This window comes from Phoca vitulina, unplaced genomic scaffold, assembly GCF_004348235.1.
Source record: "Phoca vitulina isolate PV1807 unplaced genomic scaffold, GSC_HSeal_1.0 scaffold69, whole genome shotgun sequence".
NCBI lineage: Eukaryota > Metazoa > Chordata > Mammalia > Carnivora > Phocidae > Phoca > Phoca vitulina.
The window spans coordinates 4,680,991-4,699,078 of NW_022589772.1; the positions used below are offsets into that span (position 1 = coordinate 4,680,991).

Genomic DNA, 18,088 nt, shown 5'->3' on the forward strand with positions numbered 1-18,088 from the left:
AGAGGCTACATAAAAATGCAAGATCCAACTGTATACTGTGTATAAGAAATCACTTTAAGAATAAGGACACAGATAGGTTAAAATTAAACAGATGGAAAAAGATATGTCATGCAAACACTAATCATAAGAAAGCTGGAGTGACTATGTCAATATGAGACAAATTAGACTTCAGGACAAACAGTATTACCAGGGATAAGGAGGGACATTTCATAATGGTAAAGTGGTCAGTTCATCAAGAACACAGCAATACTAAATGTGTGTGCTCCTAACAAAGCCTCAAAAAACCTGAAGAGAAAAAAACCAGATATAGCTGAAAGGATAAATAGACAAATCTACAATTAGAGTTGGATATTTCAACACTCTTAACTCAGTAATTGATAGAATAAGTAGACCAAAAAAAAAAAAAAAATCAGTGAGGAGATAGAAAACCTGACCAACACTATTATACCTAACCAACAGTACCTAATTGACATTTATGAAACACTGGACCTAACATTACCAGAATATGTTTTCAAATTCGCTAAAATAGACCACATTCTGGGCCATAAAACAAGCCTCAGTATATTCAGAAGAATCGAAATAATACAAAGTATATTTTCTAACCAAGATAGAATTAAATGAAAAATCAATAACAAAAGATACCTGGGAAATTCTCAAATATTAGGAAATGACACAGTACACCCCAAATAAACCACAGGTCAAAGAAGAAATTAGAAAAGAAATTAGAAAATATTTTGAGCTGGGGTGCCTGGATGGCTCAGTAGGTTAAGCATCTGACTCTTGATCTCAGCTCAGATCTTGATCTTAGGGTTGTGAGTTCAAGCCCTGCATTGGGCTCCATGCTGGATGTGGAGCCTATTTAAACAAAAATTTCAACTGAATGATAATGAAAACACAACATATTAAAATTTGTAGGATGTAGCTTACACAGTGCTTAGTGGGAAATTTATAGCTTTAAAATAAAGAAGATCTAAAATTGATAATCTAACAGTCCACCTTAAGAAGCAAGAAAATGAAGAGCAAGTTCAACCACAAGAGGAAGAAAATATTGTAAGAGTAGAAATCAATAAAAGAGAAAACTAAAAACAGAGAAAAATCAATGAAACCAATAGCCAGCTCTTTGAAAAGATCAACAAAATTGATAAACCTATAGCTAGACCGATACAGATAAAAAAGAAACAGAAATTAACACAAATTACTAAAATCAGAAAGGGAAGAATAGACATCACTATAGATCCTGCAGACATGAAAAGGACAAAGGAATATTGTGAATAAGTCTATGCTGATAAATTCTACACTTAGATGAAATGGAAGAATTCCTTGAAGGACACAAATCACCAAAATTGACTCAAAAAGAACTAGAAAATCTGAATAGCCTTTTATCTATTAAAGAAATTGAATTTGTAATTAAAAATCATCCCATAATTAAACTCTAAGCTCCAATGACTTCAATGTGAATTCTACCAAATATTTAAGGAACAAATCAAACTTGGAGAAAATAGAAGAGGATAGAATTCTTCCCAAATCATTCTATGAAGTTGGCATCACCATGATATCGAAAACTGACAAAGAAACTACAAGAAGAGAAAACCACAGATCAATATTCCTTATGTTCATACACAAAAATCCACCACCAAATATTAACAGATTTAAAAAATGAACCTCACAGTATACACAAAGAGTAACTCATAATGGATCATAAACCTAAATGTAAAAGTTAAAATTACAAAACTTCTAGAAGAGAATAGGAGAAAATCTCCATGACCTTTGGATAAGATTCCTCTATCCAACATGAAACATGAACCAGAAAACAAAAATTCATAAAATTAAACTTCATCAAAAATGTGTGCTCTTCAAAAGATAGCATTAAGAAAATTAAAAGGCAAGCCACAGATTAGGAAAATATATTTGCAATGTACATTTGTGATAAAACTTGGTATCCAGAACATACTTTTTAAAAACCTACAACTCCTGTAAAAAGAAGACCAACAATCCAATTTAAAAATGAGTAAATGAGTTGAACAAGCACTTCCCAAAAGAAAATTTGTGCATAAATATTAAGCACTTGAAGAGTCGCTCAATATCCTTAGTTATCAGAGAACTACAAATTAAAACCATAATGAGATATCCCTACACATTAACTTGAATTAAAAAAAAAAAATACCAAGTGTTGGTGAGGATGTGGAGCAACTAGCACACTCATACAATGCTGGTAGGAGTGTAGTTGGTATAGCCACTGGAAATTGGTATGGCCAATTGGAACATAGTTTGGCAGTTTCTTATAAAGGTAAACGTATGCCTACTCATAGCTCAGCAATTCTCTTTGTAGGTAGTTACCTAAGAGGAATGAAAACTTATGTTCCCATAAAACCTTGAAAGTAAATATTATCATAGAAGCTTTATATATAATAGCCCCAAACTGTAAGCAACCCAAATATCCATCAGTGGGTGAGTAAATAAACAAATTGTGGTATATCCATTCAGTGGAATACCACTCAACAATAAAAAGGACTAAACACATGAATGAATATCAAAAGCATTACTCTAAGTGAAAGAAGCTAGTCACAAAAGACTGCATACTGGATGATTCCATTTATATGAAATTCTGGAAAAGGCAAAAAACTATAGGGACTGAAAGCAGGTTCGTGTTTGCCAGGGTCCAGTAGTGTGGAGAGGGAATTTATTAGCAAGGGGCACAAGGGAGCTTTTTGGGGTGATGGAAATGTTCTATAACTTGATTGCACTTTAGGTTATGTGTATGTATACGTTTGTCAAAATTCATTGAATTTTACATTTAAAATGGGTGCTTTTATAGTATGTAAGCTATACTTTAGTGGGAAGTAGAAAGAAAGTTGATTTTCAAAAAGCACTTTGGAGGTGAGGATGTCAATTCCATGTTAAAGAAAAAGAAAAAAACTCCAACCTCTTGGGCACTTCAAAATAGAGGTTTTTAAGAGGTCGAACTGTTTTCTGGAAGGTAAAAGAAGGGAGGGAGTGGGGGAGGGCAAAGGCAACATAAGCAGCCCTGATAAAAATACGGTCTCAGTTGAGTGCTTTGTCCCTAGATCCTGCCTTTCCTTCTAACCCCTAAAATGCAAAGGGCTTGGGGGAATTCCTGCTACAAAGCCGTCTGTCCAGCTCCTTTCTCTCAAAGGAGCAAGTAATCCAATTCAAGGACCTTAAAATCAAAGCGGTTACCTTTCTAAACCCAGAAAACTTCATAAACAACTACATCACAGATTTATTGAAGGTCTTACGAACCTGGCTCGTTATATTGGATCTCCTTGGAATAGGAAGCAAGATGGAAATCTAGAATGAAGAAGCTAGATAACTTTACAGCTCTTTATATTAGTGTTTAAATCATTCAGCCTATTTATTTCCTGTCTACTCTATTTCTGGTCATGGAGTGGGTTCTGAGGATAAGACAAGATGGTGGAGAAGATCGATCATTAGTGGGGAGGTAAGATACAAGTGAAAAACAAAACAAAACAAAAACCTTTAGTTGTTTTCATTGTTTGAAGTGTTAAGTATTCCGTATCCATCCAGCATATGAATTGTCCAATGGAACAAAACATTTGGTACCAAACACAGTTCCATAACAGTTTTTAAGGGCATAAAAAAAAAAAAAAAAAGTTGACCGTATCAGTCAAAGCATTCTGAAACCTCTGAATCTAGTTCTCCTGACTCTTTCAGTTGTACTTATATTGAGTTTGGAATACTTAAACCTTCAGTAGAAGGTCTTGTTTTGCCTGGTCTGTTTTAGATTAAAATAATTAATTCTTTTCATAGTAAAGGCTGACTCCCAACCCTTAAAGCTCTTTGAACAAATTGTTTCAGAACAGGAATTCCAAATATAAATTATTTCATTGTGGAAATCTATAGCAATTTGTCATTTAAAGCTTATTTTATGAGCTTCATCCTTAAGATGCTACCATATATTAAATTTAATACTCGCTGCAGTCTAAACTAAGACTCGAAAATATGTGTAAATATAATATTTTTTTTCCAATGCAGGCAGGCTTTTCTCATCTAATTTGGGCTCTAAGAAATAAAATAAGACAGGCTATCCTAATGTATCAAGTCTAAGACCGAAATTTTTTTAAGTTTACTGAAAATCATTGATTTGGTCTTGCTAAGAGGAAGATATGGTTCTTTCAGTTCACAATTTGACAGAATCAAGCTAATCCCTTAAAGTATGCTTGTGATTTGGCTGGTTATATGTTGGTGGTTATTACACTTGATTTATAAGACACACACAGACACACACACACACACACCCCATTCAACCTTCCCAGTCATCTGTAAGACTTTAGGCTGTCTCTCTTCCTCTGGCATTTGCCAGTTAAATTAGCATTATAAAAATGGGGGGTGGAGAATATAATGTTGCCCGAATAGAATTTCTGGGAATACCAGGCAAAGAAAAGTACTGTAAGATTGTAATTCCTGATTCCCATTTTCAGATATTTGTGGTCTTCCATACTAACCCATGCTGTCTGTTTGAGCAGTGTCTCCTTATTTTCCTGAGCCCCATGGGATACTGGCTATTTACAAAAGTTGGAGGGAAAGAGTAAGGCTGTAATGGTGATGTAATGTATTAATGTATTTTAATGTATTTTCCTTATCTGCAGTAAAGGATCGGTGTGGATGAGAGAAGTGTAAAATGTTTGGGAACTTTACCTTCTCCCTGCCCCCCCCCCATTTACCACCTCCTATTGTTCTCCTTTCAGGGTTCTTTAATTTGAATTTCAGATTACCTGGAAGAGTTAAGCCTCATTCATCCATTAATGATTCATTCACTCATTTAAGAGCCTCATTAAGTAATATGATTAAACAGATCAATACCTAGCTAAATAGTTGTTAATAGATGGTAAATGGAAATTTTCATTTGGCAGGAATTTTGATTGGACAGAAATTTGTAGCTTTTAGATCACTTGAGTCTGATGAAAGCTGGCTAGACAACGGGGAAGAAATGAAAGAAGAGGGTTGAGAGGGAGTCAGAAAGGATGTTGGGAGGCCATCGAAGATAAAATAGTAGGTTTTGCTATGGGCCTCTAATGGGAATACTATAGAAGCTTGTAAAGTTGGTTTAGTGTGTCTAGGTTGATCCAGCATTTCTAGTTTGTCCTGGTATCTTCTCAGCTGATCTTTCTCTCCCTTCCTGGGAGGAGGAGAATGAGATTTGTGTATTCATAAGAATTTCCTATTCTCTGGTATCTTAGAAGGCATCTAGCTTTGCTACTCACAATTTTTTTTCCCTATACTGGGGGAAAAATGACATTAGTAGTAAGATTTGGAGAACTAGCCAGGTTTTATCACTAACCAGTGAGGTGACTGCACTTAGTTTCACTGGATCACTTTTGGTTTTTCACGTGTAAAATGAAGAGGAAATAGATAATCTCTTAAAATGTCCTTCATCTAACAATCTTAGACGATTATATAAACTGTGAACGATGTGCTAAAACTCTCATTAGGGGTTTGCTATGGACTGAATTGTGGCCCCACAAAATGAATATGTTGAAACCTTAACCTCCACCGTGATGGTATTTGGAGATAGGGCCTGTAACGAGATAATTAAGGTTACTTGAGGCCATAAGGGTGGGTCCCTGATCCAAAAGGATTTGTGTTTTTGTAAGAAGAGCCGCTAGAGTTTGTGTGCATGCACGCTCATTCTCTCTCTTTCTGAACGCTCAGAGAAAAGGCCAAGTGAGTACCTAACAGTCACCTACAAGCCAGAAAGAGCTCTCACCAGAAATAGAACCCTGCTGGACCCTTGATCTTGTGCTTTCCAGTTTCCAGAACCGTGAGAAAATATATTTCTGTTGTTTGAGCCACCTGGACTGTGGTATTTTGTTATGGCAGCCCAAGTAGACTAATACAGGATTTAACTGCATTGAGTACATTTTTTACAAATTGAATCTGTAGTTTATGTGATCTGTAAATGAGGTAGGTAACTTCTTTGTGTTGAAACAGGAAGCGAAGTGTTTTAACCTGGCAGTGGAAGGAAGACTCCACCATTTCTGTTTTTCCCTGAGCTCCTAGATCCTGGGGAATTATGGTATTGAGTATGAGTAATTTACTTGGATCACTGAGCTAAGTAACAGAAGGACCTGAGCATAGTTGAGAAGCAATCATGATTTGATGGCAAAGGAAAAGAACCATGCTAGGTAGCTTCTCTTTTCCCATATCTATGTATAATATTAATAGCCTTGTTGAACACCCATTTATAGTAATTAGCATTATATTGGTAGGGATGGATATCATCTTGTTAATGTCACCCCCTACAAATCTCATTCTAGAGAAGAGCAAATTGCCAGAGTGGGGGCTTGCAAATGTCTAAGGCTATTTTTTTTTAACCTGTTTCTGCCACGGTATGGAGGGGAGATAGGGTTTATGGTAAAATATTGTACGCCTCTCCCACAAATATATGTCTAATCTGTTCTGGTGTGTATCAATAATCTCAAAAGAGGGACATAGGAAGTGGCACTGCAACTTGGACTGGGGTATATCCTGTTCAGATTTACATTGCTTTTCTGTACTTTTGCTAATCCCACACAACTACCTTTCCCTGAGAGCTAGTACTATTGACCTGACGGTATTGGCTGCCAGTTGGCAGAGAAGGTTCACCTAGATTAGGTGGTTACTTCCTGTTCCTGTCTACAGACTTGGAAAAATGGAGAGAGTTTACTTGCCTCCAAAGGTTTCTCAGAACGTAGTGGTACAAAATGTTCACAAGTAGGAAAATTCCTTAAAAAGCTATGCCTGGTTACTCTCAAATAAACATTTCCATTAATATTTCATTTCATTTTGAGCCCCTTTCTAGCTTGTAGTATTTTTTTTTTCAGCATATGTAGGTGGCTTCAAACCATATGGTAAAAGTATTTTCCAAAAACCTTCAATCTTTGTCTTACTATGAACTGTTTTCCTTAGTTCCTTGTCACTAAGCAGCTCCTCTCAACAGGCTCGAATCCCTTTTTCTACTTTGATCTATCTCTGATTATGTTGATGTCATACATCCTTTCGGGAACTCATACATGTTTTAATAATACATTTAAGAATAAAATTGCCTATTTCTTCCCTCTGTGCATTGGGGAAAGAAAAATTTTTGTTGCTATTTTTAGGTAATACGTATTGAATGTTCCCATAGTCATTGCCCTGTACAAAGTAGTTATCACACACAAGATACAATCTCTTGTGCTCAGTGATGTTTATTCTGTTTTAGTGTACTTTAAAATGCTTCATTCCCAAGTTCTTTCCCCCATGAAATGTTGCTTGTAGGTATTTTGTTTTTTAAAATTCCATATACATGTTCTTTTAAAAAATTTTAAATTATTATTTTTTTTAAAGATTTTATTTATTTATTTGACAGAGAGAGACACAGCAGGAGAGGGAACACAAGCAGGGGGAGTGGGAGAGGCAGAAGCAGGCTTTCCGCGGAGCAGGGAGCCCGATGCGGGGCTCGATCCCAGGACCCTGGGATCATAACCTGAGCCGAAGGCAGACGCTTAATGACTGAGCCACCCAGGTGCCCCAATTTTAAATTATTTTGTTGAAAAATAACCAACATATAATATTGTATTAGTTTCAGGTATACAACATAGTAATTCAGTATTTATATACATTATGACAATTAAGTCTAGTTACCATCTGTCATCATACAAAGTTGTTACAATATTATTGACCACATTCCCTGCACTGTACATAGCATAGCCTTGTACCTCCTAATCCCCTTCAGCGACTTGGTTCACCCCCCTTCACCCTCCTCCCCTCTAGCAACCATCGTTTGTTCTCTATCTATGAGTCTGTGTTTTGTTTGAACACATACGTGTTCTTTGTAAAGTACACTGGATGAGCATTTGTAAATGAGAAATTAGAGCCCCAGATTGTGAAGGCAGAGTTGTATTCTGTCTCCTAAATGTCTGATTTCTTCCATCTTCAGGCATCTGTCCTAAACACAGTGGGGTTGTCAAGTAGCAATCTCTCCCATCTTTGCCACAGATATTTCCCCGCCACACCAACCCCCAAAGTGGGTGTTGCCTGGGGCAGGTAAGGAACAGGGAGAGTGCAGACAACTCTGCATCTGCTTTACCTGTTTTGAGGGCTCTTGAGGACAAATATTCAACAGTGCCTAAAATTCATAGAATGTTAAATCTGCAAGAGACCACAGCAAGTTATCAAGGTTATCACACTACTTTCTGTTACATCTCTAAGCCCTTGCTTATTATGGAGTACCTTTTCTCCCAGGCTACCTGGCAAATTGCAGTTTATCCTCTAGCACCCTACCCCTTGAATTCATCATCCCTTCATCAGTGATAGCATAGCATTATAAGAAACTGTATATAATTTTCCCTACTATGTGTTTTGAATGCCCTCCAACATATTCCCTAATATAGTGGTTAATTTGTATTCATTTTCTGTTTACCCTACATGTTTTGAATGTTTGGTTGAATAGATAGGATTATGGTAAGAATGATGTGCATATATATTTTAGTGGGATAAAGAAGATAATTGAAGGCAAAGCACTTTTAAATGACTTTCATCTCTAGGGTTTTTGATGGGAAACAAATTCACTCACACTTGTAGGTTTCTCACTCAAGTCATTGAGGAAGAGAATACACAACTTCGTTCTGTTACATGGAGAAGCCATCATGGTATTTTAAAGACATGTTAGTATATATGTTACAGTGTGATTCACTTTGTTCTGAATCTGCCAAGGGACGTGTTATGGAGACATGATTTGTATAGGTGTCGTTATGGGAGAAGATTGGTATCTTACTGTCCACATAATGGTTGCTGACGTTGACTCTACCAAATTACAAAGTGAAAAATAAAGAGGTGAAATTCATCGTTAAATATAGTGTGTAGAGTGCGGGTGGCTTAGTCTGTTAAACGTCTGCCTTCTACTCAGGTCATGATCTCAGGGTCCTGGGATCGAGTCCCGCGTTGGGCTCCCTGCTCAGCTGGAAAGCTGCTTCTCCCCCTGCCTGCCATTGCCCCTGCTTGTGTGCGCGCTTTCTCTGTCAAATGAATAAAAAACTCTTAAAAAAATAAAGATAGTATGAGGATTTTAGATAGTAGTATTCATATGAGTTATGTGTCTAATTCTTGTCTTCCTGATAATTCTTAGTCAAAAGCTATTAGAGAAATGCTCTAAGTGGAGCATCAGTATCTTGTCTCAAGTTATAAGGTGTTTAGGTGCATGTGACATCGAAAGCAGAAAACCTGGAATTTTTCTTTTGCTTTTTATCTTCGTACTTTTGATGTAGGTCATCCAACACTTGAATACTAACATCGGCAATCATTTGGCCTTATGGTCATTTTTTTCAATGCCCCTGAGAATTTGGTTCTTGGAAGAAGGTAATTCTTAGCACTGCTCCTGGTTTGTATACGTTATTTCGGGACCTGTCTGCCATTGGGGCTGCCTGTCAGAACTCGGCATTATTTAAATGTTTGAGATGGGTGATTGAAGTACTTGAACAGGATCTTTTCACCCAACTGCTAATGACTGACTAGAGAGTACTTTAAATACAGAATGTGTTCTCCAACTCAACAACATATTATTAGAAATACATGACATATGGTATGTCCCCCTAAAATTTAAATTTTTAGAAAGCAGAAATATACTATATCATACCCATAATACTGTGAATACTCACATTAACATGAACCACCCCCAACTGTAGGGTATTTATCTTTTTTACACAATGTGCTAAAATGTGTAAATTAATTTATTTCATATAAACTTACATATAAAGTTGCTTCTAACTAGAATTGTTTCTAGATTCAGCCATTAATTGGGGCTGTCACTGGTTTCCTGCCAGATCCAAAAATCTACTATATTAAACTTCATTTAAAACTACACAACTTTCTTGATGCCATCGTATTTAATGCTTGAGAGATTGTATTTGTTGGCCATACTTTTATCTAAAAATTAAAATAATTTTTCTGGTTTCAGAGTCTTTTTATTTATTTATTTATTTATTTTTTATTTTTATTTTTTTTAATTTTTTTATTGTTATGTTAATCCCCATACATTACATCATTAGTTTTAGATATAGTGTTCCATGATTCATTGTTTGTGCATAACACCCAGTGCTCCATGCAGAACGTGCCCTCCTCAATACCCATCACCAGGCTAACCCATCCTCCCACCCCCCTCCCCTCTAGAACCCTCAGTTTGTTTTTCAGAGTCCATCGTCTCTCATGGTTCTTCTCCCCCTCCGATTTCCCCCCCTTCATTCTTCCCCTCCTGCTACATTCTTCTTCTTCTTTTTTTCTTTCTTAACATATATTGCATTATTTGTTTCAGAGGTACAGATCTGAGATTCAACAGTCTTGCACAATTCACAGCGCTTACCAGAACACATACCCTCCCCAGTGTCCATCACCCAGTCACCCCATCCCTCCCACCCCACCCCCCACTCCAGCAACCCTCAGTTTATTTCCTGAGATTAAGAATTCCTCATATCAGTGAGGTCATATGATACATGTCTTTCTCTGTTTGACTTATTTCGCTCAGCATAATACCCTCCAGTTCCATCCACGTCGTTGCAAATGGCAAGATCTCATTCCTTTTGATGGCTGCATAATATTCCATTGTATATATATACCACATCTTCTTTATCCATTCATCTGTTGATGGACATCTTGGCTCTTTCCACAGTTTGGCTGTTGTGGACATTGCTGCTATAAACATCGGGGTGCACGTAGCCTTTCGGGTCCCTACTTTTGTATCTTTGGGGTAAATACCCAGGAGTGCAATTGCTGGATCATATGGTAGCTCTATTTTCAACTTTTTGAGGAACCTCCATACTGTTTTCCAGAGTGGCTGCACCAGCTTGCATTCCCACCAACAGTGTAGGAGGGTTCCCCTTTCTCCGCATCCCCGCCAACATCTGTCATTTCCTGACTTGTTAATTTTAGCCATTCTGACTGGTGTGAGGTGGTATCTCATTGAGGTTTTGATTTGGATTTCCCTGATGCCGAGCGATATTGAACACTTTTTCATGTGTCTGTTGGCCGTTTGGATGTCTTCTTTGGAAAAATGTCTGTTCATGTCTTCTGCCCATTTCTTGATTGGATTCTTTGTTCTTTGGGTGTTGAGTTTGATGAGTTCTTTATAGATTTTGGATACTAGCCCTTTATCTGATATGTCATTTGCAAATATCTTCTCCCATTCTGTCAGTTGTCTTTTGGTTTTGTTGACTGTTTCCTTTGCTTTGCAAAAGCTTTTTATCTTGATGAAGTCCCAATAGTTCATTTTTGCCCTTGCTTCCCTTGCCTTTGGCGATGTTTCTAGGAAGAAGTTGCTGCGGCTGAGGTCGAAGAGGTTGCTGCCTGTGTTCTCCTTTAGGATTTTGATGGACTCCTGTCTCACATTGAGGTCTTTCAACCATTTGGAGTCTATTTTTGTGTGTGGTGTAAGGAAATGGTCCAGTTTCATTCTTCTGCATGTGGCTGTCCAATTTTCCCAACACCATTTGTTGAAGAGACTGTCTTTTTTCCATTGGACATTCTTTCCTGCTTTGTCAAAGATTAGTTGACCATATAGTTGAGGGTCCATTTCTGGGCTCTCTATTCTGTTCCATTGATCTATGTGTCTGTTTTTGTGCCAGTACCATACTGTCTTGATGATGACAGCTTTGTAGTAGAGCTGGAAGTCCGGAATTGTGATGCCGCCAGCTTTGCTTTTCTTTTCAACATTCCTCTGGCTATGCGGGGTCTTTTCTGGTTCCATACAAATTTTAGGATTATTTGTTCCATTTCTTTGAAGAAAGTGGATGGTATTTTGATGGGGATTGCATTGAATGTGTAGATTGCTCTAGGTAGGATTGACATCTTCCTATATTTGTTCTTCCAATCCATGAGCATGGAACGTTTTTCCATTTCTTTGTGTCTTCCTCAATTTCTTTCATGAGTATTTTATAGTTTTCTGAGTACAGATCCTTTGCCTCTTTGGTTAGATTTATTCCTAGGTATCTTATGGTTTTGGGTGCAATTGTAAATGGGATCGACTCCTTAATTTCTCTTTCTTCTGACTTGTTGTTGGTGTATAGGAATGCCACTGACTTCTGTGCATTGATTTTATATCCTGCCACTTGACTGAATTCCTGTATGAGTTCTAGCAGTTTTGGGGTGGAGTCTTTGGGATTTTCCACATAAAGTATCATATCATCTGCAAAGAGTGAGAGTTTGACTTCTTCTTTGCCAATTTGGATGCCTTTGATTTCTTTTTGTTGTCTGATTGCTGTGGCTAGGACTTCCAATACTATGTTGAATAGCAGTGGTGATAGTGGACATCCCTGCCGCGTTCCTGACCTTAGGGGGAAAGCTCTCAGTTTTTCCCCATTGAGAATGATATTCGCTGTAGGTTTTTCATAGATGGCTTTTATGATATTGAGGTATGTACCCTCTATCCCTATACTCTGAACATCTGGTTTCAGAGTCTTATTTTGTTAATGTTTGCTCTTGCCCTTTACCTCTCCAAACCCTACTCAGTTTTCTAGGCCAAGCTGAAGAGAATCAGACTCGGTGAAATTTTCTTCTATCCCTGTAGCTTCATTCATGGCATTTCAGACATAGTTTATAGCACTCATTTTCTTTTGCCTGTGTGAGTTAGTTGTGAAAATGCCTGCCTTCTGTACTGGCTCCTAGAGAGCTGTGACGATGTTTTAGGCAACCTTGTATTTCCCATAACCTTTCACAATACTTTGCCCTGAGATATTCAGTATTTGTTGAAATTTGGGGTTGTTTTTGTTTGTTTGTTTGTTTTTTGGTTTTTCTAAAGTAGACTTAATGAATCAATCAGTAACTTGAGGTTTAAATGAGGACTCGAGCAGTCAGCCATGCTGGTTAAGGCTTTGTCCAGGTTGATGTTCCGATTTCATTATGTATTAACTGTGGGACTACCTCATCTGTAAAATAGGAATGTTGGTAATAGCATTACTCAGCCTCTTAGAATGGTTGATGAGGATTAATATAGGTAATTTGTTTAAAACATTTATCATGCTGCCTCACATATAGGATACACTCAATCATTCCAGCTATAATTGTTGTTAAATGCAGTCCGTTGGGCTAGACCCAGCCCCTTGGGGGCCTGTCATGTGGTCTTTATATCTCAGGCATCTAACCCTGCATATAATAAATATTCAATAAATAACTTGCTTGAGTTGAATTGATTGATTGACCCTATTTTTATCTTCCGTTACAGCCCACTGTTTGTAACGTGGAAGATCGGTCGAGACAAAAGATTGCGTGGATGCATAGGTACTTTTTCTGCCATGAACTTGCATTCAGGACTCAGGGAGTACACACTTACCAGGTGAAGACCAATTTTTGTTACCTCTGCTTCTACATTAAAAAAAAAAACAAAACTTATGAAACCTGAATCTGCTACTTTAACTCCTTTGCCTTTACTAAATTGTTAACATTCTTGACTCCTTTCACATCAGATTTTTCCTTCTCTTCAGCCATTTGCCTTATGTCTGGTAAAATGTTATTGCTGCATATTATCATAATATAAAATATTGTGGTTATATGTATTCTGCCATAGATGTTTTAAAGTGTCTTCCTTCAAAGGCCAGCTTATTTTGTGTAACTTGGAAATCAGTGCCCAAATGTCAATGGCTTCCCAAAATGTATTATTTCCATAATAACACTGTGTCTTCTCTGTTAGGCTTTTTAAGAATTGTTGATGTCTATGTCATCTTACACGTGTTGCTACACTTTTATGTACTTTTGCAGTGAAGGAGAGAACCTTGGAAGAAAGGGATGCCACAGCCTGGCAGTGTAATCGTTCACATTCACACTTTACCCAGAATTAATTGTAGCTTACTTATTTTGTTTCCTCTAACACAAGGACAAAGTAATGAATGCCTCATTGCAGTTGTTAAGACTTTGTTTTTAATTTCCGAACTCACAAAAAGCTATCGAGCATGCCATCTGATTTTTTGTTTTTGGTTCCAGTTTAGATTTCTAGCAAATTATGTTCCAAAATTATTTCAAAAGAAGAAAATTCCTTAAATAATAAGTTATTAGTAAAGGAATTTCCTGTTTTTGTTCATATTTCAGGGTGATTATCTGATACAGTTTCTATAGTTGTAATATGCACAAGTATCAGTCCAACAAGAAATTGGTCCCTGCTGACTATTGGTAATTGGGGCACATTGCTTAACCTCCAATAGATAAAGTAGTAATTACAGGATTTTGTTCTATATACTTAATAGGGATGTTAGGGAGGTGTTAAGGGAATGAAATAATATTCAGTCACTACTTTGCTTCCGGATTAACATTGCAAATATTCATTATTTTATTTTAAGATTGCATAAATGCGGCTCGTGGTACCAGTTAATAAAATGCTGGTAACTGAGTTTAGTATTCTTATATTTGAAGGTGCAGCTCACAGCTACAGGGTTTTCTTAGCTTACAGTGAAGCCTGGAAAGAAAAGCAAAGGCTTGGAGGGTCACCTTCATTTTTTATATTTGCACAGGCATTAGAATTGAGTGTTTGTATTTGATTAAGAACATACAAGCAGTAAAGGGGTCAAAACACATATTCTGGAAATGACTTGAACTTCCTAAAGATAGTGTAAAGGCTAGTCTAAGCAAGTTAGATTTTTTTTCCTGACATGAAATACCATGGACTCATTTTGGGACTTTAGCAAATTCTGCCAGTGACTACCTTTTTGAGACAGGTACATATGAAATTACTCTTTTAATAGCTAATCAAAGGCAATTTATGACACATTTCCTAAAATAAGTTGTTATGAGGAACCCTGGTTCCTTGGTTATTGCTTGGAAAAAAAGGATTCTATGGCCAAATAAATTTGGGGAACACTGGTTAAGCAAATTTAAACAGCTGTGCTCACTGCAGGACTTCTCAGAACCTGTTATGTTAATAGTGTTGTGAATCTCTAAGAGTGAGATCTAGAATGCAGCGTTTCCCAAACTTCAACTCTTTTGACCACAGAACCCTTTCTTTTGAAAGATTTTTTATTTATTTATTTGACAGAAAGAGAGAGCACAAGCAGGGGGCGCGTCAGGCAGAGAGAGAGGGAGAGGGAGAAGCAGGTTCCCTGCTGGGCAGAGAGCCTGATGTGGGGCTGGATCCCAGATCCCAGGAGCCTGGGATCATGACCTGAGCCGAAGGCAGCCGCTTAACTGACTGAGCCACCCAGGCGCCCCAGAACCTTTATCCTACCACCCTATTCATTGTCTTAGGCCATTAGTATCCCAAGGAACACATTTTCAGAAATGTAAGTCTGCCATAAAATTTTCATTTTTCTTTATAGTTGGGGAGTATAAGTGGTTAGTGCAGAAATGCTTTGTACTTTCTAATGAAATTGTGGCAGAAATCCCAGTATCAAATGTTATATACTTTAGAAAGCCTTAGTGGTAGTGACTGTAGTAGCAGTTGGGTTTTGTTTAAAGAAAATATGAAATTCTTTTTTGCTTACACTGATAAGAAGGGATGAAAATATTCAACTTTTCCACACTTGGAGATCTGTCTCCTAGGGGTATTACCAGAGGAATTATAGTGTGTTTTCTGACAATAATGTGATTCTGAATGAATCAAATAGCTCAGCTTAGAAATTTGCCTACATTTGTATACGTGGTTACCCTCATTGTAGTCTATAGCTCTTCCTGTTTATTTTTCACCTTTTTTCCTCATGTTTTTATACAACTTCCTGAAATAGTGTATAACACACTAGATACGTACGTGTGTGTGTGTGTGTATACACATCTACATACCCGGTCTTTTCATTTCTGTTTGGCTTGATTCCTTTTGCTTACATGACAGTAAGAATGAAGTGATTTGGAAATGATGAACAAAAGAAAACACGTCTTACAATATACAATTGCTCTGTTTTCTAGATTCGTCTTAGAGTTAAAACTGTGGGGTCAACTTTAGAAAAGTTGCAACATAATGCCTTTCAGTCCAATAGGGGGGCACTTACCATTTCTACAAAACTGCTGTTGATGGTATTATTATTAATAGCTGCCCTTTATTAAATCTTGCTACATGTTGATACTGCAGAGGAGCTTTATATGCATGCTACTCAAAACTCTTAGGTATCAATACCACATTTTAAAAATGAGGAAACCAAGGTTTACAGAATTTAAATAATTTATCCCCTCACACATCTAGTAAGCGGTAGAACCAAGATTCAAACCTAGGGCATCTGACTGCAAAGTCCAAGCTCTTAACTAAGACATTTAAGATAAGACAAAATCAATTTTTCTGAGAAAGTATGTTTTGCAGCTTTGTCATGAAAATAATGAACTTGAAAGAGAGTTACTACAAATTGTATAAATCATGGATCGATAATTCGTCACAGTTGAAATTTTGGAACATTATTTTTAATTCCAGAAAATCCACAGATGGGATTATAAAAAGTATATAATACAGGGTTGTATAGACTAGTCAGAAGAAAACTGACTTGGATTAATACTGAAGAAAGGGACAGTGTTTATTACAAAAATATACTTTGGTATGATAAGAAATTGTATTCTCTGGCACACGTAAATAATGGACTAGACTTTGAGAAGAACAAAATTTTTTTAAATGTGACAGTTGGGGATTCTTGGAGTTAGTTCTTCAATCTTAAAAACCCATAAGTCACAAAATTTACAAATGGAATCAAATGAAAACAAAAAAGTAAACTGTGAAATTAAAGACTCACCAGGTAGAGAGGTCTTTTTAAAAAAATTAGAATATCTGGTTTTTCACTGTCTTCATCTGTGATTAGGTAGACTGTTTTTTTCAGAATATTACTCAGATATATCCTTGTTTATTGTGGAATATACATAACATGAAATTTACCATTTTAACCAATTTTAAGTGTGCAGTTTTGTACATTGATATGCAACCATCACCACCATTCACATCCAAAACATGTTCATCTTTCCCAACTGAAACTCTGTACCCACTAAACACTAACTCCCCATTGCTGCCCCCCCCCCACCCCCTGGCAACCATCATTCTACTTGCTGTCTCTGAACATGACTCTTTTACATACCTCATATAAGTGAAATCATACGGTATTTGTCCTTTTGTGATAGTCTTATTTGGTATAGCATATTATCTTCAAGGTTCACCCATGTGGTAGCATGTGTTAGAATATCCTTCCCTTTTAAAAGGCTGAGTAATATTTCATTATATGTATCTACCACATTTTGTTTATCCATTCATCTGTCTGTGGACATTTGGGTGACTTCAACCTCTTGGCTATTGCAAATAATGCTGCTATGAACATGGGCATACAATTACCCGGTTGAGTACCCTTTTTTCTTTTTTTTTTTTTCACTTTAAAAGCTAACCATTTTATACAAGACAATGACCCAGTTTGTTTATGGTCCCTTAATCTCTAAAACCTAAATCTAAAAAGTGACCAGGTCCTTTTTAAATGAAATGCCTATCGTAGATTACATTTTTATTTATAAACATACAGTTTTAAAATTCAGACACTTGTCATAGTCAAGTTTTATGTTCTCCTAATTGAAACTTTGATTTTAGGCTGAACTAAAACCTTATAAATAGGCTGATTTCCTCCCATTTGTAAAAATGCATAATTTCTGTGTCTATAGCAGAAAGACTTTGTGAGAATTGTAACGTGGAACTATGAAAGGACTATTCCTTCCTTGTCCTTGGAGACTCTGGGTAAAAGCAGGAAAGATTAGAGCAAATACGAAGCAGGATGGAGCGCTCAGGATTATTGATAGAAGTTTATGCATGGTGACATGTTCAAGTTCACCAGTGATTATATTTATTAGTGGTCAGAGCTTCCAAGTAGAAATATCCTTTGTCCCAGTTGAAGAAGAACAATGTCTAGTATTTGTCAAGGTCCTTGCATTTATGGCTGTTACATGTTAGAAAGCCGAGGCAAACTTATTTCCTTTCTCTTAGTACTTAGAGTACATACTTTTTTTTTTTTTAAAGATTTTATTTATTTATTTGAGAGAGAGAGAGAATGAGAGAGAGAGAGAGAGCATGAAGGGGGGAGGGTCAGAGGGAGAAGCAGACTCCTCGCTGAGCAAGGAGCCCGACGCGGGACTCGATCCTGGGACTCCAGGATCATGACCTGAGCTGAAG

The 18,088-nt window shown here is 36.9% G+C and overlaps 1 protein-coding gene across 1 annotated transcript in view; it reads left to right on the forward strand.

Annotated features, from left to right (window-relative positions):
• The window catches only part of AMMECR1 (AMMECR nuclear protein 1), a 114,565-nt gene that overhangs the window by 40,483 nt on the left and 55,994 nt on the right, over positions 1–18,088 (forward strand). The window contains 1 exon segment of the mRNA XM_032392818.1: positions 13,208–13,318. Within this exon segment, the coding sequence (XP_032248709.1) occupies positions 13,208–13,318 (111 nt within the window).